The 24,349-nt window shown below is 40.7% G+C and overlaps 1 protein-coding gene across 4 annotated transcripts; it reads left to right on the forward strand.

The window, feature by feature from the left end:
* Positions 1–257: 257 nt before the first annotated feature.
* Positions 258–23,400, forward strand: ampd1. 4 transcript variants are annotated; one of them, XM_047378197.1, is made up of 16 exons: positions 264–417; positions 14,209–14,217; positions 15,016–15,181; positions 15,342–15,495; positions 16,267–16,432; positions 16,567–16,786; positions 17,330–17,459; positions 17,700–17,894; positions 18,103–18,234; positions 19,752–19,915; positions 20,099–20,225; positions 20,388–20,551; positions 20,691–20,811; positions 22,343–22,516; positions 22,790–22,900; positions 23,030–23,400. In XM_047378197.1, the coding sequence occupies exons 3-16, from the start codon at positions 15,030–15,032 to the stop codon at positions 23,183–23,185; spliced, it is 2,166 nt and encodes a 721-aa protein (XP_047234153.1). In that variant the 5' UTR covers positions 264–417; positions 14,209–14,217; positions 15,016–15,029; the 3' UTR covers positions 23,186–23,400. The 4 variants fall into 4 exon arrangements, with proteins under 4 accessions (XP_047234146.1, XP_047234153.1, XP_047234130.1 ...); XM_047378174.1 differs by lacking the exon at positions 264–417 and adding an exon at positions 9,473–9,607; XM_047378190.1 differs by lacking the exon at positions 14,209–14,217 and having other exon boundaries at positions 258–417.
* The last annotated feature ends 949 nt before the right edge of the window (positions 23,401–24,349 follow it).

Below are 24,349 nucleotides of genomic sequence, written 5' to 3' on the forward strand. Positions count from 1 at the left end.
GTGAGATTTACAGTGAGGGAACACAATACAACTACATTTTGTAGGCTGAAAGGTGATCAGGAATCCATAGATGGAGGACTCAAGGTGGTGGTCCTATTTCATCCCTACTGACCGCCAGAGGTGGAGCTTGAAGCACTGAATGATCATTCTTGCACATGCACAGGTCGAGAAATTAATAACAACATAGTCACATGTGACCTACCGGTGGCTCACTTGAGTCTATTTAGTCACATGACACCGGGAGCCCAGTCCGTTCTTTCTTCTCGCGCGCAGGTTGATGAATGCAGGTGTTGACTTGTGTTTGTTTGTTCCTTGTTCCTCTTGCTGCTGGGAGCCTCGTGATCGTTTGCGGTCGGAGCTGCGGATGATTCTGCCCTCCAGAGGCTGCGCAAGCTGCCTTTTCTTTCAGGGTTTCTGGTAAGTTTATCCGGCTCGCCGTTAGCGTTTTCTGCTCATGCTGAGTCCGTTCATTCATTTATAGGTTACTATTTCTGATTGTCTGACTCCCAGGTAGCGTTTTCTGCTCATGCTGAGTCCGTTCATTCATTTATAGGTTACTATTTCTGATTGTCTGACTCCCAGGTAGCGTTTTCTGCTCATGTTGAGTCTGTTCATTCATTTATACGTTACTATTTCTGATTGTCTGACTCCCAGGTAGCGTTTTCTGCTCGTGTTGAGTCCGTTCATTCATTTATACTTACTATTTCGGATTGTCTGACCAGCCGTTAGCGTTTTCTGCTCGCGTTGAGTCCGTTCATTCATTTATACGTTACTATTTCTGATTGTCTGACTCGCAGGTAGCGTTTTCTGCTCATGTTGAGTCTGTTCATTCATTTATACGTTACTATTTCTGATTGTCTGACTCCCAGGTAGCGTTTTCTGCTCGTGTTGAGTCCGTTCATTCATTTATACTTTACTATTTCTAATAGTCTGACCCGCCGTTAGCGTTTTCTGCTCGTGTTGAGTCCGTTCATTCATTTATACTTTACTATTTCTAATAGTCTGACCCGCCGTTAGCGTTTTCTGCTCGTGTTGAGTCCGTTCATTCATTTATACGTTACTATTTCTGATTGTCTGACTCGCAGGTAGCGTTTTTTGCTCGTGTTGAGTCCGTTCATTCATTTATACGTTACTATTTCTGATTGTCAGACCAGCCGTTAGCGTTTTCTGCTCGTGTTGAGTCCGTTCATTCATTTATACGTTACTATTTCTGATTGTCAGACCAGCCGTTAGCGTTTTCTGCTCGTGTTGAGTACGTTCATTCATTTATACGTTACTATTTCTGATTGTCTGACTCGCAGGTAGCGTTTTCTGCTCGTGTTGAGTCCGTTCATTCATTTATACGTTACTATTTCTGATTGTCTGACTCCCAGGTAGCGTTTTCTGCTCGTGTTGAGTCCGTTCATTCATTTATACTTTACTATTTCTAATAGTCTGACCCGCCGTTAGCGTTTTCTGCTCGTGTTGAGTCCGTTCATTCATTTATACGTTACTATTTCTGATTGTCTGACTCGCAGGTAGCGTTTTTTGCTCGTGTTGAGTCCGTTCATTCATTTATACGTTACTATTTCTGATTGTCTGACTCGCAGGTAGCGTTTTCTGCTCATGTTGAGTCCGTTCATTCATTTATACGTTACTATTTCTGATTGTCTTACTCGCAGGTAGCGTTTTCTGCTCGTGTTGAGTCCGTTCATTCATTTATACGTTACTATTTCTGATTGTCTGACTCGCAGGTAGCGTTTTTTGCTCGTGTTGAGTCCGTTCATTCATTTATACGTTACTATTTCTGATTGTCTGACTCCCAGGTAGCGTTTTCTGCTCGTGTTGAGTCCGTTCATTCATTACTATTTCGGATTGTCTGACCAGCCGTTAGCGTTTTCTGCTCGTGTTGAGTCCGTTCATTCATTTATACGTTACTATTTCTGATTGTCTCACTCGCAGGTAGCGTTTTCTGCTCGTGTTGAGTCCGTTCATTCATTACTATTTCGGATTGTCTGACCAGCCGTTAGCGTTTTCTGCTCGTGTTGAGTCCGTTCATTCATTTATACGTTACTATTTCTGATTGTCTGACTCCCAGGTAGCGTTTTCTGCTCATGTTGAGTCCGTTCATTCATTTATACGTTACTATTTCTGATTGTCAGACCAGCCGTTAGCGTTTTCTGCTCGTGTTGAGTCCGTTCATTCATTTATACGTTACTGTTTCGGATTGTCTGACCAGCCGTTAGCGTTTTCTGCTCATGTTGAGTCCGTTCATTCATTTATACGTTACTATTTCTGATTGTCTGACTCCCAGGTAGCGTTTTCTGCTCATGTTGAGTCCGTTCATTCATTTATACGTTACTATTTCTGATTGTCTGACTCCCAGGTAGCGTTTTCTGCTCGTGTTGAGTCCGTTCATTCATTTATACGTTACTGTTTCGGATTGTCTGACCAGCCGTTAGCGTTTTCTGCTCATGTTGAGTCCGTTCATTCATTTATACGTTACTATTTCTGATTGTCTGACTCCCAGGTAGCGTTTTCTGCTCGTGTTGAGTCCGTTCATTCATTTATACGTTACTATTTCTGATTGTCTGACTCCCAGGTAGCGTTTTCTGCTCATGTTGAGTCCGTTCATTCATTTATACGTTACTATTTCTGATTGTCTGACTCCCAGGTAGCGTTTTCTGCTCGTGTTGAGTCCGTTCATTCATTTATACGTTACTATTTCTGATTGTCTGACTCCCAGGTAGTGTTTTCTGCTCATGTTGAGTCCGTTCATTCATTACTATTTCTGATTGTCTGACTCGCAGGTAGCGTTTTCTGCTCATGTTGAGTCCGTTCATTCATTTATACGTTACTATTTCTGATTGTCTGACTCCCAGGTAGCGTTTTCTGCTCATGTTGAGTCCGTTCATTCATTTATACGTTACTATTTCTGATTGTCTGACTCGCAGGTAGCGTTTTCTGCTCGCGTTGAGTCCGTTCATTCATTTATACGTTACTATTTCTGATTGTCTGACTCCCAGGTAGCGTTTTCTGCTCATGTTGAGTCCGTTCATTCATTTATACGTTACTATTTCTGATTGTCTGACTCCCAGGTAGCGTTTTCTGCTCGTGTTGAGTCCGTTCATTCATTTATACGTTACTGTTTCGGATTGTCTGACCAGCCGTTAGCGTTTTCTGCTCATGTTGAGTCCGTTCATTCATTTATACGTTACTATTTCTGATTGTCTGACTCCCAGGTAGCGTTTTCTGCTCGTGTTGAGTCCGTTCATTCATTTATACGTTACTATTTCTGATTGTCTGACTCCCAGGTAGTGTTTTCTGCTCATGTTGAGTCCGTTCATTCATTACTATTTCTGATTGTCTGACTCGCAGGTAGCGTTTTCTGCTCATGTTGAGTCCGTTCATTCATTACTATTTCTGATTGTCTGACCAGCCGTTAGCGTTTTCTGCTCGTGTTGAGTCCGTTCATTCATTTATACGTTACTAGTTCTGATTGTCTGACCAGCCGTTAGCGTTTTCTGCTCGTGTTGAGTCCGTTCATTCATTTATACGTTACTAGTTCTGATTGTCTGACCAGCCGTTAGCGTTTTCTGCTCGTGTTGAATCCGTTTATTCATTTATACGTTACTATTTCTGATTGTCTGACCCGCAGGTAGCGTTTTCTGCTCATGTTGAGTCCGTTGATTCATTTATACGTTACTACAGGTCCTTCTCAAAATATTAGCATATTGTGATAAAGTTCATTATTTTCCATAATGTCATGATGAAAATTTAACATTCATATATTTTAGATTCATTGCACACTAACTGAAATATTTCAGGTCTTATATTGTCTTAATACGGATGATTGTGGCATACAGCTCATGAAAACCCAAAATTCCTATCTCACAAAATTAGCATATTTCATCCGACCAATAAAAGAAAAGTGTTTTTAATACAAAAAACGTCAACCTTCAAATAATCATGTACAGTTATGCACTCAATACTTGGTCGGGAATCCTTTGGCAGAAATGACTGCTTTAATGCGGCGTGGCATGGAGGCAATCAGCCTGTGGCACTGCTGAGGTCTTATGGAGGCCCAGGATGCTTCGATAGCGGCCTTTAGCTCATCCAGAGTGTTGGGTCTTGATTCTCTCAACGTTCTCTTCACAATATCCCACAGATTCTCTATGGGGTTCGGGTCAGGAGAGTTGGCAGGCCAATTGAGCACAGTGATACCATGGTCAGTAAACCATTTACCAGTGGTTTTGGCACTGTGAGCAGGTGCCAGGTCGTGCTGAAAAATGAAATCTTCATCTCCATAAAGCTTTTCAGCAGATGGAAGCATGAAGTGCTCCAAAATCTCCTGATAGCTAGCTGCATTGACCCTGCCCTTGATAAAACACAGTGGACCAACACCAGCAGCTGACACGGCACCCCAGACCATCACTGACTGTGGGTACTTGACACTGGACGTCTGGCATTTTGGCATTTCCTTCTCCCCAGTCTTCCTCCAGACTCTGGCACCTTGATTTCCGAATGACATGCAGAATTTGCGTTCATCCGAAAAAAGTACTTTGGACCACTGAGCAACAGTCCAGTGCTGCTTCTCTGTAGCCCAGGTCAGGCGCTTCTGCCGCTGTTTCTGGTTCAAAAGTGGCTTGACCTGGGGAATGCGGCACCTGTAGCCCATTTCCTGCACACGCCTGTGCACGGTGGCTCTGGATGTTTCTACTCCAGACTCAGTCCACTGCTTCCGCAGGTCCCCCAAGGTCTGGAATCGGCCCTTCTCCACAATCTTCCTCAGGGTCCGGTCACCTCTTCTCGTTGTGCAGCGTTTTCTGCCACACTTTTTCCTTTCCACAGACTTCCCACTGAGGTGCCTTGATACAGCACTCTAGGAACAGCCTATTCGTTCAGAAATTTCTTTCTGTGTCTTACCCTCTTGCTTGAGGGTGTCAATAGTGGCCTTCTGGACAGCAGTCAGGTCGGCAGTCTTACCCATGATTGGGGTTTTGAGTGATGAACCAGGCTGGGAGTTTTAAAGGCCTCAGGAATCTTTTGCAGGTGTTTAGAGTTAACTTGTTGATTCAGATGATTAGGTTCATAGCTCGTTTAGAGACCCTTTTAATGATATGCTAATTTTGTGAGATAGGAATTTTGGATTTTCATGAGCTGTATGCCAAAATCATCCGTATTAAGACAATAAAAGACCTGAAATATTTCAGTCAGTGTGCAATCAATCTAAAATATATGAATGTTAAATTTTCATCATTACATTATGGAAAATAATGAACTTTTATCACAATATGCTAATATTTTGAGAAGGACCTGTATTTCTGATAGTCTGACTCGCAGGTTTTCTGCTTGTGTTGAGTCCGTTCATTCATTTATACGTTACTATTTCTGATTGTCCGACTCCCAGGTAGCGTTTTCTGCTCGTGTTGAGTCCGTTCATTCATTTATACGTTACTATTTCTGATTGTCTGACTCGCAGGAAGCGTTTTCTGCTCGCGTTGAGTCTGTTCATTCATTTATACGTTACTATTTCTGATTGTCTGACTCGCAGGTAGCGTTTTCTGCTCGTGCTTAGTCCGTTTAGTTTAGTTAGGTCTTGACGGCGTTTTTTCTGCCCGTTCGACCCCATCTGTCCACTGGGTCATGGACAATCTTTGTTGTGCGTCCTGTTCGGCTCCCCTACAGCCGGAGCACGGCCATGACATGTGCCCTCCCTGCCTTGGAATTGACCATCTCAGGGAGGCGCTTTCAGATCATGCCTGCTCTAATTGCAGCGTTCTGCCCCGAGCGGTGCGATTGGCCTGGCTGTCCTCGGTGGAGCAGCCTGTTGACTGGACGGTCTCTGTCCAGCAGGATCCGTTGCCGCTTGGACAGGGTGCGGCCTCCACGAAACGGTCTGCTGAGGATGTGCCCTTGGCGTCTGGGAGGAGAGCCAAGCGGCGAGGCCCCCCGGGACTGTCCTCTAGAGTGGACCAACTTTCTACGAAGCTGTCCCAGATGAAGGCCCTCCTTCAGTTTCTCCGGGGGGATGGTGACCGCAGTGAGTCTTCCCCTCCTGAACAGGCCGGGTCCTCGCATTGTGAGGATGATGTTATTTCGGTTGCGGCCTCGGGCACCCTCTTTCAAGAGGCCTTTCCGGAATTGGGTTCCTGGACCTCAGGTTCGGGCTCCGGTGCCTCCCTGGGAGGTGCGGGGGAACCGGTGTCTGCAGTTATAAAAACGGCTTTGGGCCGTTTGCAGCTGGACATTCCCCTGGCCCAGCCTGCTCCATCTAGCGCCTTCTTTAGGCGCCGTGATGCCGAGGCTGCCTTTGTTGTTCCTCCCTCAGCAGAATACGTCCAGGAGCTGCATGCTTGCTGGTCGGACACAAGGACCTTTTCCCGCCCGACAGCGGATGGCAGGGCCCTGGCAGCCATGCACGAGGCACCCAAGTTCGGGTTGGGCTGCATGCCCCCTGTCGAGTCTGCCATTGCCTCCCTCATCGTTCCTCCCGATGAGGCGTTGAGGACTAATGCCCGTTGTCCACGACCGCAATGCCGTGTCACGGACGATTTGCTGTGTAGGGCCTACGACTCAGGTGCCCGGATGGGCCGCATAGGGAACTCCCTCTCCCATCTGATGTTGGGCCTCTCCTCTTTGTTGGAGTCGGTTCCCTTGGACCAGTCAACTCAGGGCTTGTTTGACGACTCTCTGCAGGCCTTCGCCCTGATGACGCTTGAGCTGGGACGCACGCTCTCTACATTGGTCCATGCTCGGCGCCAGGTATGGCTGGCGCTATCGCCCCTGACCGAGCTTTGCAGGAGAATGCTGAGGGCTCTTCCTGTGGTTCTGGGGGAACTCTTCGGTTCCGCCACGCTGGAGGCCTTGGAGCGTACATCCCAGGCCTCAAGAACACGGCAGCAGCTGGCGGGTCTCCATAGACCTCCCCGCCGGCCAGCTGCTGCTGGGGCAGCTAGGGACTCGTTCCGGGGTTCCCTCCCCCTCCTGTCCCTTTCTTGGGGTCCACAAGCACGGCTCCTAGACCGAGACTGACTAGGGCCCAAGGGGACCATGGTGGGGCCCAGGGTTTGCACCCGGTTCGGTCTGCTCATCCCGGTCGGCGTTTCCCCAGGGCCTCCCGGGGCCAGGGGACCCGCTGTGATGTTCCGGAACCGGCGGTGGGGTTTTTCTCCCCGGGCCACCTCAGTTATTGGGCTGTTCACGCCCAGACTCGTGGGTGTTGTCCACTCTGTCCCGGGGATGCCGTCTTCAGTTCCGCCGCCGGCCTCCTACCCCCAGCCGGGCCAAGATGACGGTCATCTGCAACCCGATTTAAGGCTCGGGCCCTGGACTGGGAGATCTGCATCTTGCTGGTCAAAGGTGCGATTGTTCCGGTGGACCCCCTGCGGGATCCCGGGGGTTTTTATTCAGTTTATTTTCTGGTTCCCAAGAAGACCGGTGGTCTTCGTCCAATTCTGGACCTCCTGGGTCTGAACACTTTTCTCAAGGTTCTGCCTTTCCATATGTTGACCACCCGGGAGGTCCTGCAGGCGATCTCCCCGGGAGACTGGTTCACGGCTATCGACCTGAAGGACGCCTATTTTCATGTCCCCATTGCTCCGGACCATTGGCGTTTTCTCCGCTTTGCCTTTCACGGGAGGCACTTCCAGTTCCGGGTCTTTCCCTTTCTAAAAGGGTCTTTCCCTTTTTAGTATTTGAAAACTGAACCGACTCATTGGTGTTTTCTAACTTGATGTAGATGTACTTGATGTACTAGATGTACTTGAAGAGAACCTTTGACATTTAGGGTTGCATAACTAAAAATAGATGTTCAGTGAAGCGTTGTCAAACTGCTCAGACAGAATAAACAGACAGCTGATGTACAGCAAAAAGCCTTTTTTTCAAATATTTTGTGATATCTGAGCAATTTCTTTCAGTGACAAATTTAAAATACTGTTTTTGCATAAACTAAAATGAGCTATTAAAGGATAAATAAAAGTGCGGAGGAGGGAATTTAAGAGCTTCAGAGTTGGTTGTGCTTGGGTGTGAAATGGATAGAAAATGTACAGAATACATTTTTTTAACAAATTTAATTTCTAAGGTGTGGTGTGCATTTGTATCCATCCCTCTTAAGTGAACACTTTGTAGAAGCAGCTTTTACTGCAATTACAGCTGCAAATCTTTTTGGGTGGGTCTCGGCACCTAGAGACTGAACTTTTTACTCATTCGTCTTGACAAAATGGCTTAAACTCAGTCAGATTGGAGAGAAATCACATTAATTTGTTCTCATGGGTTCTGTGTTGGAATTAGATCTGATCCAAAAAGCTTAGTTTGGGTCTCATCCATGGAGAGTGGTGTCTTAAAGTAAGCAAGTCTTCGTATAGCTTAGTTTCAGCTATAGTTTTCTTCTTGACATTCTTCCATAAAGACCATTTTATGGAGAGCATAACTACTAGTTGTCATGCCAACAAATTCTCCAACCTGAGTTATCTGCAGCTCCTTCAGAGTAACCATGGGCTTCTTGGCAGCTTCTTTGAGTAGTGCTCTCATTGCCCAGCCTGTCGCTTTAAGTCGAAAGTCATATCTTAGTAGGTTTGCAATTGTGCCATACTCTTTCCTTTATCAGATGATGTAGCCTACAGAGCTCTAAGAGTTCAGAGCTTGATACTGTTTAATAACTTAATCCTGCTTCTACACATCGTTCTCCCTGACTTATATGCTATGTTGCTTGGTCTCCATGATGCTGTTTGTTCTCTGATGTTCTCTAACAAACCTCTGTGGCCTTCATAGAACAGCTGTGTTTAAACTGAGATTAAATTACACACAGGTGAATCCTATTTAACAATTAGTGGACGTCCAAAGGCAGTTGGCTGTACTAGATTTTATTTAGCAGTATCAGAGTAAAAGAGGGCTGACAAAAATGCATGAAATTTACAGATTATAATGTATCAAAAAAAGTTGGAAACCATGTATCATTCTCTTTCCTCTTCACACTGTGTTTTGGTCTGTCACATAAAAAAAGCAATAAAATACATTGAAGTTTGTTGTTTTAGTGTGAAAACATGGGAAAAGTTGAAGTGGTGCGAATACTTTTGCAAGGCAAGGATTAACTGACATTTTTCAGATTCATTCATGGTAATTTATAAATTGAATTAAAGAGCCACAAAATATGACACTGATTTCAGAATTTCTGTAAAATAGCATCTTCTGACAGCAGGATTATAGTGTCTTCATCTTTTTCATTTTTATTTCATGAACGCTGCAATAAATACCAAGTAAGGACCAACCAATGAGGTTTACTGTAACTTACACCGCTGATGAGATGTAACACAGAATGCCCCATCCACACACACCCATGTTTTTATCAAAACATTATGCCTGTCAGTGAGACCTTGGTGCGCATAGACAACCTAAAATAGATGCTTACACATATCAGGTCCCCCCCCCTCAATTACATCAAGGCACGTTTATGTGGGCACACCACGTTCTGGTTACACGTGAGGCAGAGGGATCTTAATAGTGCAGGCACCAAGCACTGGACTCCACTCTTCTACGCTGCAGTGGTCCAGTGCCTGACCATCCCTCACCAGTCCACAGAAAGCGTTTCCCCGGAACATCATCACCATGCCTAAGGTCCAGGTGCCAGGTAAGTGTTGGGAGAGTGACCACATCTGGACAACAGGACTGAAGCTTTTCCTGCCATTCTCAAAAGGTTTTCCAGGAGTGATGGGCCCCATCAAGCTGAACTTTGTTTTACTTTTATGGGTCATTCTGGCTAACGGGTTGAAAAAGATTTATGATTCAGATCATGGATAAACCTAACAAAACTTCAGAAAAGAGATGAATATTAAATGCTTCACACTTTTCAGTATTCCTGATTACATAAGAAATGTATTAGAGAAATTTATAAGAGATTTATTCTGGAGGCACATCCTCTAGTGGAGAACTGGTAGTTTTTATTGCAGGTTCACCTTGGTTCTAATGCACCTAGTTTGAAAAGAAAGATATCTTGACTTATAAATGTATTCATAAATTTGCTCGGACTGATCTCAGTCACATAATTCCACTATTAAGATCGAGTTCTCAGTATTTACTGCTGCAACAGTCAGTGCAAAATGACAAACCTCAGAGTTTGGTATTAGATTCAGGTGGAGCAGAATATAGTAACTGGTTCAATATCAGCTGTGAAGCTGCCACCAGAAGGCATATGATGAATGTGACTTGTCAGCAGAGTCTCTCGTTTTAGGCGAGAGGCAACTGGCAAGTCACGTTATATAATTCAGTAGTTTTTAGTGGAGAATATGATTTAAGCTGTTACTTGGTCAACAATGGTGACCAAAGCAAGAGTTGAAATCTGACAGCAAGAGTTTTAATTGATCAGATGAGTCTCCAATTAAATGATCAAAGTAACCCAAATCAGACAGAAGGATGTTTTCATTTTTTCCAAAGGCAGCTTGATATTGGTGATATTGTTTACCTCCCAGGGGGGTTTGGCAGCACTGTTAGCTGTGCAAAAAAAGGCAGCCCTTTGGGAGAGGCGACCGAGACTGAACTTGCCATCTGATTCACAGTGGCAGACTCACGCTGACCTAAAGGGCTGTTTCTGTGTTTTTTAAAATACATCTGAACGGCATTTGATCAAACTTTAGCTGGTTTATTATCCGCTGAACAAAGAGCCTTTAAAGCACAGATTTAATCAACCTTAAATTTGTAAAAAAAAAAAAAAACAAGACAAAGTATTCATTGTGCTTTTTAATGTTTTATTGTTTTTACCAAAAGGTAAAATAAAGAAATTTATGGTTCTGTTGTAGAAAAATTCGCATCCAGAGACTGATGATTGTCACTCAGAATCAGCTTTATTAGAATCTTGCAAGATAGAAGGATTTTACAGCATTGGAGATGCGCTCAGTAGTGCTGCCAAATCATTCTGACTAGACCAAGTTAAAGTTCTCCTATAAGCTACAAAAGTTTTCAAGGTGACTCTCATGAGACCTGTTGTCCTAGACATAATCTTAACAGTGTGACATACATATCATCTCACACAGCTGCAAGCAGAAGGCTGAGAAACCATTACTCTAAGACTAAATAAGAGAAGAATGGAACAACACTGAGGAATTCTAATACTTTTGTCAGTTCCTGTAGAGTATCAAGGAGAGAATCAAGCAAAGCACTAAAATTTCCATAACAGTTCAAATTTCAGCTGAAATATTCCACAGTGACTACAAATTTATTAAAACAGAGTGTGTGATTTGTGAAACTCTTATCTATATATCTACATGCCTAAATATCTATATCTAAGAAAAAAGAACAAAATCAAAAGCAGAATCGATCAAAATGTTTTTTTAGTTCTAAATGTTACTGGTAAAATACATGAAAAGTTATTGTTTTTGCTGAACAGGCTTCATTGGGAGCGTGTTTATGTTTGGTTGTGTGTGGCAGAGATGAGGACACCACACAAGGATCGCCACTCTTCTTCATTGAAACTTAGCAACGCATCACTTTTTAATATACCAAATATCTACCAGAAATGTGTCTCAAAACCATTTAAAGAAACTGATCTAGCAGAGATGGAACTGTGAAAATATTTTGTGAAGCGTCTCCTATTTTTGTGAAGCCGGATACCCCCTGCTGTACCGTGCTGACTGGGACAGGCTTGCAGCTTGTAAAATACATGGACAGGCAATAGAAAATCAAAAGAGAAATCCAGAAACAAAAATTTCAAGTACCCAAAAAGAACGTGATTAACACACTCAGAAGACCAATGTGTTTAAATAATGCAGGCAGTGATTGATGGAGTGAATGGCATGCAGGTAGAGACACTGAGGACATGTAGAAGTGGTGACGGATAGCTGAGAAGCTCAACTCATCAAAAAACATAGGAATCAAGAACAAAAACAGTCGAGAGCTCATAATGCTTTAACTAAACAAGCAGAAATCAAGCACAAACGTTTTGTGAGAACCACAGTGTACTTCTTGGAAAACCTGCTCTGATTTTTACATCTGGTTCTACGGAAAAGGGGAGGCGGGGAGACAGAAGGAACGGGTGAAACTAATGCATAGACTAAACATGGGCGAAGGGATTAATTAACAATAAAAAGACACAAACCAAAAACCTCAAAGAAAGTCCAAAATGTCACACTGTGACACTTGCACTCATTTTCTATAGAAAATGCATTTTTACAGTTTGTACAAGTCCTTCTCAAAAAATTTGCATATTGTGATAAAGTTCATTATTTTCCATAATGTCATGATGAAAATTTAAAATTCATATATTTTAGATTCATTGCACACTAACTGAAATATTTTAGGTCTTTTATTGTCTTAATACGGATGATTGTGGCATACAGCTCATGAAAACCCAAAATTCCTATCTCACAAAACTAGCATATTTCATCCGACCAATAAAAGAAAAGTGTTTTTAATACAAAAAACGTCAACCTTCAAATAATCATGTACAGTTATGCACTCAATACTTGGTCGGGAATCCTTTTGCAGAAATGACTGCTTCAATGCGGCGTGGCATGGAGGCAATCAGCCAGTGGTACTGCTGAGGTCTTATGGAGGCCCAGGATGCTTCGATAGCGGCCTTTAGCTCATCCAGAGTGCCAGCACAGTGATACCATGGTCAGTAAACCATTTACCAGTGGTTTTGGCACTGTGAGCAGGTGCCAGGTCGTGCTGAAAAATGAAATCTTCATCTCCATAAAGCTTTTCAGCAGATGGAAGCATAAAGTGCTCCAAAATCTCCTGATAGCTAGCTGCATTGACCCTGCCCTTGATAAAACACAGTGGACCAACACCAGCAGCTGACACGGCACCCCAGACCATCACTGACTGTGGGTACTTGACACTGGACTTCTGGCATTTTGGCATTTCCTTCTCCCCAGTCTTCCTCCAGACTCTGGCACCTTGATTTCCGAATGACATGCAGAATTTGCTTTCATCCGAAAAAAGTACTTTGGACCATTGAGCAACAGTCCAGTGCTGCTTCTCTGTAGCCCAGGTCAGGCGCTTCTGCCACTGTTTCTGGTTCAAAAGTGGCTTGACCTGGGGAATGCGGCACCTGTAGCCCATTTCCTGCACACGCCTGTGCACGGTGGCTCTGGATGTTTCTACTCCAGACTCAGTCCACTGCTTCCGCAGGTCCCCCAAGGTCTGGAATCGGCCCTTCTCCACAATCTTCCTCAGGGTCCGGTCACCTCTTCTTGTTGTGCAGCGTTTTCTGCCACACTTTTTCCTTCCCACAGACTTCCCACTGAGGTGCCTTGATACAGCACTCTGGGAACAGCCTATTCGTTCAGAAATTTCTTTCTGTGTCTTACCCTCTTGCTTGAGGGTGTCAATAGTGGCCTTCTGGACAGCAGTCAGGTCGGCAGTCTTACCCATGATTGGGGTTTTGAGTGATGAACCAGGCTGGGAGTTTTAAAGGCCTCAGGAATCTTTTGCAGGTGTTTAGAGTTAACTCGTTGATTCAGATGATTAGGTTCATAGCTCGTTTAGAGACCCTTTTAATGATATGCTAATTTTGTGAGATAGGAATTTTGGGTTTTCATGAGCTGTATGCCACAATCATCCGTATTAAGACAATAAAAGACCTGAAATATTTCAGTTAGTGTGCAATGAATCTAAAATATAAATGTTAAATTTTCATCATGACATTATGGAAAATAATGAACTTTATCACAATATGCTAATATTTTGAGAAGGACCTGTATTCACAAACCCATAAAAGTTTTAAACACAAGAAGTCATACATGTGATAAATTAACTGAATGTTGTTAAAATTTAAATAGCACATTTGCAGAAGGACCTGCTTTTGAGCATTCACACACTAAACTCAAACACTGTCACAACCTATTGACCAAAACAATAAGGACAGGCTTTATACGAATGCTTCTTATTGCATCTTTAAATGCATGTAAAAGTTTAAAAACTGTAAAGGAGCATATGTTTTTAGGTTTGTATATATTGGACTCAAAGTTGCTCCACTAGGAAATCAGAAATCCTTTGGAGAAGCCATGAACTTCAGGAAGCCATTGTCATTTTCCACCCTCACACTCCTAAACCCTCAACTAACTTCTCATCATTGTTACATACTGTGGCACGTAATGTAAAACATTTACAATTTCCTATATTTCATTGATGGTTGTTTACATAATTATAACGTTTCTAACCAATGTGTTTCTAACCCTCTGTTTTTTGTGATTTTATCCCATTTGATGCTACTTTCCTGAATGGTGCAATCAGTTCAACAGAGTAAGTATGGACGCTAAGCTGAGGAAGTTGAGCTTCGTTTTCAAATCCATGTTGGATCCATGTTGTGCTGTATTAGACTGAATTGACTGTAAAGTATGTGCATGTGTCAATCACACACTGACCCTTCTTTCTAATATCTTCTATCAATCAAAATCAGTTCCAGTACTGTGCAAAAGTCTTGAGTCATTTCTTATTTTTTTTATCTAAGCCTTTCAAGTAGCCCGGCGTTCTTGCAATGTCTTGGTTTCCAGACTGGTCCAGAATGTCATTCAGAAAATCTGGGGAACTATTGTTTAGGGCTGCTTTAAAATTTTACAAGAAAGTCTGACATCTTGGAAGCAAAAATATTTGTATAAGAGGGTTAAAACATAAATTTGCTGAAAACTGTAAAGAGAAAACCGAGTCTGGACTTGTGCATTGAAGATATTGTATCCATACAAGCCCGCTGTGTGTGCCAGTGCTTCATCTCTGTAGCTCCACTGTGTGAACACGTCACATAATGGAGGTCAGAGTTGCAGTTTTGTAGAGGCTGAATCTTTGGTCATATCTATTCAGCGCATGTTCTGAAGTCTGTATGGATCAGTTGAAATGAGGTAAGTGCTTTACATGTCATGGATGTAGACCGCCATGTCCAGCTCACTCTCGTCACACGGCTGTCTTATTTATGCAGAGTAGATGAGAAGCAGTTTAGTCAAGAAGTCCTGAATGCAGTTTGTCCGGTGCAGTTCCGTCATGCATGGGGTCATAGATGATGCAGCTTTGTTACTAAAAATCTCAAACCTTTGGCATACCTGGCAGAGACCGATGAAAACATGAGGGCCTTCGCTGAGAAGGTCTTCGCATCGGAGACTAAAGACGAGCAGGTCCGAGATGAAATCTCCCTGTTTGATGTGGCTGAAGACTGTCCCATCATTCACCAGGAGATGGCCCACCACCTGCACGCTGAGGATAACGCTGAGAAACGGTGAGATGGAGCACAATAAACACCGTTTGGGCTTGTGATGCTACAAAATTAAAAAAAGATGAAGATATTTCCAGATTTTAAATTTAGGATTAGCTCATATAATTTAAAGATGGGAGTATGTTCTCTGAAACAGTTTCTAATTGTTGCCTCCAATTAACAGCAAAAGGCTTCAGCGCTGCCGGGGCAAGGTCGTCCCCACTGCCACTCCTTCGGCAGCTGCTGGGCCAGTGATGTCAGTGGAGGTGGACACCCCCACCTATCTGGAGGTTCCTGACTTCCAGAGAGTGGCGGTCATTGGAGACTATGCTGCTGGGGTAGAGTTTGTTTCCTGACATGATCTAAAAGGCTAGAAGCTCAACTACTCTTTAATCTTACATAACCCTTTGATGTAAACATTAAAACAAATGACTCCTGGCGAAACGGCGGAAAAGGATTAAATCAGTGTTTTTCCATCATTTCACTGTGATGCTTATATCACAGGTTTCTTTTTTTAATTACCTGATGTTAAATTTCACTGACTACATGTTCCTGTGAGTGAGTACCCACACATGCTCCCATTACCAGGGGCAAGGAGGTAGAGCTGACCTTAGAGCGAGCCAGAGTTCAGGTTTCATGGGTTTGGCATTTCCAGTTCTTGGAAAGGAACCCTTTAGATGAGCTGGTTTATTATGTCTGCTGCAGCTGAAAGTCTCACAGTTACCCTGAACTCAGATGGTTTCTGATGTAACAACACAAATTCTACATAAATATAGACAGGGTAACATTTTTATAAGTCATAAAAGGTCATAAAATTTTGAATATTTCTTTAATCTTGTCACACTTTTTTAATAGCCTTTACATAAAATTTATTTATTTTGTTCATGTAATTGACTCAAAACAGTAGTAACCAATAAAACTGGAGCTATTTAGCATCCACTTTCAAAACATCTGGGTATACTGCACATGTTCTTTTGTTGAGATCTTAGTCCTTCCATCTTTAAATCCTTTTTTCCTTCATTCGGGCGTTCACATGAGGTCAATTCTTAAATTTTAATAAACATGTACTTTATATTTTTTATATTTTCATTTTTTTCTTGTCTACCCAGGTGACCATGGATGACTTTGAACTTTCATGTAATGGTCTGTACCGTGCCTTAACCATCAGGGAGAAGTACATGAGGCTTGCCTATCAGCGCTTTCCAAGAACAGCCTCCCAGTTCCTGCGTCAAATGGAGGGAGACGTGTTTAAAATTGAAGATGAGGTGCAACCAGGTGAGTAGACAGAAGGACCGGGTGCTAGTACTGTGATGCTTTTTACCAAACACAGACAAATATTATCTATGAAACAAGATTCATTCTGTATCTTAACTTTCTTGTTTGTTTTAACCAAATCCTTCAATCCCCAGTGTTCAGTGCTCCTCCAAAGGATGGGGAGGACCCTTTTGACACCTTAGACCTGCCAAAGAACCTTGGCTATGTGGCCCGTATGAAGGATGGTCTTGTGTATGTGTATAATGATGCTGCAGCTGCTGACAAGCATCAACCCAAAGATCTGCCTCATCCAGACTACAACACCTTCATCGATGACATGAACTTCCTTATTGCTCTGATTGCACAGGGCCCGACGTGAGTCCTTTCTGAACTGTCTTTTTAATGATTGTGTGTCTTTGTATACAGTGTATGTAGATACATACACTGTTTTTCTGTACACACTTGATCAGTGTCTAGTGTTTTAATGTCTGTCCGTCTGTGTTTAAGCCCTTTGTGCTACACTAGTTTGTATGAGAATTACTCTAAAACATTAGCTTTGGTAAACTGATATAGTGAACAAACACAATGTTTTGGTTGCAAGAACGTGAAAGGTCTCATTTCAGTTTAAAAATATTTTGTCTCAATAATTTTAGTAATTTTAAATATTTAGGTTTCATTGATGCTGTTTCAGTGTGAAATGTGATTCTACATCAGCGGAAAGAATTGTGAAAGGTCCACATGACTTATTTACATTCAGTTTTGTTATCTAAGATAATTGATTAGAACTGCAGTGCTTGTAGTTACAATTGAATTTACATCAAATTACAAAATACGAAGGGACTGTGCAGTATTGCCCACAGACTGAAACTAGAATTTCATCAACCTAGAGTGTTTTGCTAGCTTCTTTTTGTTTTGCAGGAAGACCTACACCCATAGACGTCTAAAGTTCCTCATGTCCAAGTTTAATGTGCATGAGATGCTGAATGAGATGGAGGAGATGAAGGAGCTGAAGATGAACCCCCACAGGGATTTCTACAACTGTAGGAAGGTAAAGCAGCAGTTTCTGCCTGCACAGAATACTTTGAAAAACACTTAAATGCAATCTGTTTTTCATCATTTTATTTTACTTCTGTCATTTATAACAAAATAATATTGGGGATAATGTTGAAAATATGAGGGTAACCTATTAAATAAACTGTGCCTCTGCTGTAGCTCCCTCTAGTGACCACTAACAGGTGTCACACATATCAAAACAAACTTTTAATGTGTTATTACTGTGGTATTTCAGGTGGACACCCACATCCATGCTGCTGCCTGCATGAACCAGAAGCATCTGCTGCGCTTCATCAAAAAGTCTTACCGTTTAGATGCTGACCGAGTCGTGCACAACCTCAAAGGGAAGGAGGTCACCATGAGAGAGCTGTTTCAGTCCCTAAACTTGCATCCCTACGACCTCACTGTGGACTCTTTGGATGTGCACGCTGTATGTTTCCTAATAGAAGTAGATCAGATCCATTGGATGTGAATATACATGCAGAAAAGAACAAAATTTTTAATGTCTGAATATGTTTACATGCTTTCTATATTTGAACAATATTCAACATGCCGACAGTGGCTATTCAAAAATCTTATGAAAGGCGTTTTTGTAAATTAAATATATTTTTTTGTCTTTATTAACCTTTTTTCTGAAGGGGAGGCAAACATTCCAGCGTTTCGATAAGTTCAATGCTAAGTACAACCCTGTTGGAGCCAGCGAGCTGCGGGATCTGTATCTAAAGACTGAAAATCACATCAGTGGAGAATATTTTGCCACAATTATTAAGGTCAGTTTGTACAAACCTAATTCTAAAATGCAAATGTATTTTTGAAAAATGCATTTTATATTTCTTTTAACAAGATAAAAGTGTAAAGGAAGCACTGTCACAGAAAAACTCTATTAGTATTAGTAAAGTATTTAGTAAATTTAAATAATTCCAAAACTCTTGAGCATTAGCTTATATTAAATGTTAGGATAATGATATTATAAACACTGGTATATCCATTGTAGATAGAACAAATCAAATAAACATGCTAGCAATTACAAATATGTTAATAATGACATTTAAACTCATGTTATAAGCTAAAGATGGCATCACTCCTACTAATCATAGTAGACTGTAAATTAATTTTAGCTGAAATGTCACTATTGCCCAACAAGCTAAATTTAGCCTAATATGAATGTTTCTTTTTATAAATAATAGGAAATGTTTATATTCTAAAGCCTATAGCATATACACTGTTAGGGATGGCAATCTAGGGTTTGCTATGGTGCTATTAGCATGATTGCTAATTAGCACAGGATCGAATGCTAGCATATTACCTAATTAATATAGTGGATTAAGTTAGCAATTGCAGTCAGCATTTTAGTAATGTTTGGCATTTTAGCTTATGATAGCATATAAGCTGTTGCTAACAGAGTACTTAGTTTATTTTAGCCAACATGCTAAAGTTAAATTTTTGCTAACATTAGCATTTTAAGCTAATGATGGCATGTAAGTTTCTAATAGGGTTAGCTACTACAAGGTAACATTCTAGTGCTAGCAAATACACAAATCCTTGCATTTTAGGTAACTATTGCTAAACATTTTTAACTTATGAAATATACTCTACTCTTATCATAGTAGATAGTTAAGATATTTTTATTATTTCCCTTTGGGATTTATTTGAATTTAATTGAAAGTTAAATAAAATGTTGTTATTACTCAACACGCTAATGTTAGAATTGTAGCTAACCTTAGCATTTTAAGATATTCACATCATACAATCTGTTTTCTTTTGTATTTATGTATTGGTTAGCAGTTGACAACTTTTAAAAGTTATTGAATGTTTTCCATTTTTATTAAATTTTGGCACTTTTGGACCTCCACACATTGGTCGGGGGGGGTGTCAAAATTAGATCTGAAGGGCACATTTTTAGATAAACTTTAAGGACAAACGTTGCACAGAATAGTCACCATTATTTCCTTTGAGGGCAGAATCTTGTTGTCTACTCTGTACATGCCACATGGTCAGACTGTTACACATGCACTATTTAATTTTTCTCTTAACTTTCTTTTCGACCATCTTGTATAAATGTTTTGCCTAAGTAATAGCACAGACCTTTTCATGTATATTATTGTCGGCTAATTCCATGTATAAATGGAATTAGGGTTTTCTTAATGCAAAGGATGAAATGCGTATCATTAGGTAAATACCTAGAATAACTGTAAATTTCTAAGTCCTACATTTAAATTTTTTTTAACTTGTCATTTTTATACATAAAGTCTGGAAAGGTCTTAAGTATTTACCTTGTTATCACCAGGAAGTATCTACTGACCTGGAGGAAGCCAAGTACCAGTATGCTGAGCCTCGTCTGTCTATCTATGGTTGTAATGCCAATGAGTGGGGCAAACTGTCCAGTTGGTTCGTTAAGCACAGAGTCTTCTCTCAGAACCTTAAATGGATGATTCAGATTCCCAGAATCTAGTAAGTTTTTATAATTTTATACAATGACCCCCACTATGACACTTTAAAGGCAGAGTTTTCTTGTTTTGGATATGTTTGTGATCTAAAACTCTCAACCCCATTTTATGTGTAATATGCACTTTCGTAACACTGAAACTTCTGCAGGAGGATAAATTAACTTCTTTTGTATACTTTCAACTTCAGTGACATCTTCAGAGGCAGAAACTTTGTACCACACTTTGGCAAGATGTTGGAGAACATTTTCCTTCCCGTGTTTCAGGCCACCATTGACCCACAGTCCAACAAAGATTTTAGCATCTTCCTCAAGCATGTGAGTCAGGATAAAAATCAACCAAATGTATAATCAAAATTCAGAAAACAATAATTTTCTAAATATTTGTGTGACCTATCAGACAAATGGGCATAATATTGCTTAGAATAGAATGCTAGCTTTATATCCAATGTTATAAACTATTTTCCTCTTGATGTGCAGGTGACAGGATTTGACAGTGTGGATGATGAGTCCAAACACAGCGGCCACATGTTTTCTACAAAAAGTCCAAAACCAGAAGAGTGGGATATTGCCAAGAACCCCTCCTACACTTATTATATCTATTACATGTACGCCAACATTGCTGTTCTTAATCAGCTGCGTAGGTGAGTATCTTTATTTGCCCAAACACAATTCATCTTATTTAACTTTTGCACTGCTGGTTTGATTCTAGAAATGAAATGAAGTGTTTGCAGTATTTACAGGGAAATTTCTCTGTTTACTTGCTTTCTTCTTGCTTTTTAGACAGAGAGGAATGAACACATTCACATTCAGGCCTCACTGCGGCGAGGCTGGTGCCATCACCCACTTACTAGCGGCCTTTATGACTGCTGACAACATCTCTCATGGTCTTAACCTAAAGAAGGTCAGTCAGAAAGCATCATATTTTGAAATAAGTCCTGTCAGCTTATTTGCTAACCTTCTCCTAATACGGTGTTACAGTAAATTACTATTTAGTGATAGTATTTTTTAACTGAATTGCATTAAACTTGTCAGACATCTGTTAAGGACCAGCAAAATGGGGGAGGTTGAAGGAGTAGTTTGGCTATTTAGATGTTTAGTTTTGTTGAGAGGTTTTGAACAGACAGTATCTTTAAGGGATAGTTCTGGATTTTTTAAAATTAGGTTTGGTAGAAGATTATAAGCAGTTTGTGTATTTCTTACAGTAGTTAATTCTCTTGGTATCTTCATTTAGTGTAAATCCAGATTGTTTAGTCCCAGAGGCTGAAATTAAGACTTAGTCCGAGAGGGGTCAAGACCAAATTGGACTTTGATCATTTTAAAACAACTTTAATCTCAATAATATCATTGGGCTTTATGTGAAGGCTATTTTATGAACCATAGTTTTGTTTTTAATGGATGATTATTCACTCAGAAGGTGGACAGCGCCACCAGTGATCTTCCTTTTGTGAAACATATGCAGACAAAAAAAGAAAATGCAAGGATATTGCCAGTGGCTGAGGCAATTGGACTAGCAATTAGCTTCAGCCTCCACCACAAAATAATCATGAATTGTACGAAATGAAAACACAATAGCATTATTTACTGCATGTAAGATATTAACTGCTTGTAACCTTTAAATAAAACCTAACTTTAGAAGTCCTGAATTATCCTATTAACTGCAGTACATAACAACAATTTAAAGTTACAGAAAATAATTTTCACTAAAGAGTATAGCTAACATCGAGTCAGAGAGAGGAGTTGTTAACTTGAGTTTGAAAGTTGGACTCTGGTTGCAATTTATGGTGCACTTCCTTTGTACTTGGTTACCCAGATTCCTGGTTGGAAAATCAACATGAACACCCTTTAAAGTCCAAATTCCACCTGGGAAAGTCTAAGCTTGCTGTGCAGCTGTGAATTTAGTATCCAATATGGCTGCTATGAACACCAGAATGTAGTGAGAGTTGTTGGTTTTTAAGCTTTTGTTAGCAGTGATGGTTTTTAACTAATTGAACCAGTGGAAAGTATAGAGCTGTAAAATACCCATTGATGAACATGTTCCTTTAGTGTTGGATTGCATGAAATGGAGAGAAATGTATTGCTAAGTAGCCAGCACCAAAACCAAAGGCAACCTATAGTAAGCACACGTTTTAGAAATTTTGCATAGAGTAGAAGCATTTAGCTTTAGTTGCACTTTAAAATAGCTCCCTGATTCTCCAAACTGAGATCGCCCTGACTGCTGTCTACTAAAAGATACATAAATGCTTGTTATTTCTATAAGTAACAATCCCTTACCGTATTTTTTTTCCCTGTGAAGTATTATCACTGTTGGCATGAACAATCTTTTGCTGGCTAAAGTGACAAATAATATTTTGGGACTTATCAGATTTCCAGTCTTTGACAAATATCTTATCTTGTAAACTCATGAGCTGTATCTGTCAATCTTTTTCATATAGAGTCCTGTTCTTCAGTACTTGTACTTCTTGGCCCAGATCCCAATCGCAATGTCCCCTCTTAGCAACAACAGCCTGTTCTTGGAGTATGCTAAGAACCCCCTGCCGGAGTTTCACAAGAAGGGGTTAATGGTGTCTCTGTCTACTGATGACCCCATGCAGTTCCACTACACCAAGGTCTGAGCTTATGGCGGGAATGATACACATCATAATGATATATTTATTGCTGTTTACAATGGGTATTAATTATTTCTATAGTTGTTTAAAATTCTGTTTTTTTTAAGGTCAGACGTTGGTCTTTTTGTTCAGTGTTTCTTAGAGAACATTATGAATTGTCCTGTCCAACAAAAACATAAGTGAAAAAGTACAGAATTACTATACATTGGACACATACAAAAGAAACAGAACAGATGTACAAACCCTTATTTAACTTAGTTTTCATGTTCACAGGAACCCCTAATGGAAGAGTATGCCATTGCAGCTCAGGTCTTCAAGCTAAGTACTTGCGACATGTGTGAGATCGCCAGGAACAGTGTACTGCAGAGTGGCTTGTCTCATGAGGTAACAAACAGTAAATGTCATTATGTCACTGCTTTAAATGAAAAACATCTTTGTATTCTTCTGGGACCATCCAGGCTTGTTCTGAGTAGATCTGATCGTCGTAATTGGATTTTGGTTTTTGTGCTACAGGAAAAGATTCACTACCTGGGGTCAGATTACCTGAAAGAAGGCCCAGAAGGCAACGACATCCGTAAGACCAACGTGGCTCAGATCCGAATGGCATACCGCTTTGAGACGCTGTGCTACGAGCTCAACCTCATCAAGGAGGGCTTGAAGGCAGAGTGAACCATGTGAAAACACACAAACGTTTAATCAAAACATATCTGTAATGGGTTTGTAGAAAGGCTTATGCATATGTTTTTCACAGTATGACTTGTGAATCTTAAAGAAACAGACACTTTTGATGAACTACTGGTCATTCTGAGAAAGAATTGTTTTGATGTACTCCAGAAGGAGAAACATGTATCAGAATGAATGGAAATAAAACAAAAAAAATGACAGTTATCTCTATTTCTTTTTGTTTTGTTTTTTACCGGCGTAAATTTGCAATGATTTAGTCATCTTCAAGTTACTTAACTTGAAGCAGCCGTTACAACATCCTTAAAACATATGCGAGATCTGAACTTTTTTATGAGTATTTATCTCCACAATACATGAAAATATGTACCTAAAAATATAAATAAACTAATACAAAAAGGTTTAGGTTCATGGGTATGAAATGGGCCGTTGCAGGTACCAAATGGACATAGGCAGAGAGAAAATAAAAAAGCATGCACAGAAATGGGAGTACAAATAGTTAAAGGTATGAAGTGACCCTGAGAGGAGACTCACCAAGGTTTGTTGAAAAATACATTTAATTGTTGCTCTCCCAGTCTTTCAGAACCAATTTTGTAGGACTGGTCCTTCATTTTTATAAATTGTCAAAGTGCCACAATTAATTTGTTTTATGGTTTCTTATCAGTAGTGCACCATAAGATAATTTAGGCTGTTAAATAGATTGTAACATTGGATTGGTTAACCTGCATTGCAGGTCCACTACAGACCAATCTCTCTGACTAGGAGCACTGCTTCTGCCTGCTTACTTTAACTAGTAAATAAATAAATTTATAAATTCTTGCTGCTAAAGACTATGAAATAACGGCATTGTAATTAATTAATTACATGTTTAAGTCATTTAAGAATTTCTTTAGTGAATTTAAAAAAGAAAAAACTTCTGAGAAGTATAATTTCCGTTCAAAGTTTTAGCTCTCTGCCTTTTGTTGCATCAGCACAGTGAAGAGGAACTTTGTTGTAAATGGTCATGCACATTTTATGAAGTTGCTTGATTTATTATCTTGATTTATAACATTGTTTTAAATTCCATAATGAATGCCAATTTAGGTGTAAATGGTAACAAACATCGGCATTAGCAGTTAGGTGGGTTCATTTTTAAATAATACATTTGTATTT

The sequence above is a fragment of the Girardinichthys multiradiatus genome, chromosome 1 (assembly GCF_021462225.1).
Source record: "Girardinichthys multiradiatus isolate DD_20200921_A chromosome 1, DD_fGirMul_XY1, whole genome shotgun sequence".
NCBI classification, from domain to species: Eukaryota; Metazoa; Chordata; class Actinopteri; order Cyprinodontiformes; family Goodeidae; genus Girardinichthys; species Girardinichthys multiradiatus.

Bases quoted from the DNA above. Each gene is read 5' to 3' on its own strand.
- ampd1 (XM_047378174.1), top strand. From the start codon at position 9,586: ATGCCTAAGGTCCAGGTGCCAG. The intron at 15,496-16,266 runs GTAGAGTTTGTT...TTGTCTACCCAG, and splicing joins TTGGAGACTATGCTGCTGGG to GTGACCATGGATGACTTTGA. The intron at 20,552-20,690 runs GTGAGTATCTTT...CTTGCTTTTTAG, and splicing joins GTTCTTAATCAGCTGCGTAG to ACAGAGAGGAATGAACACAT.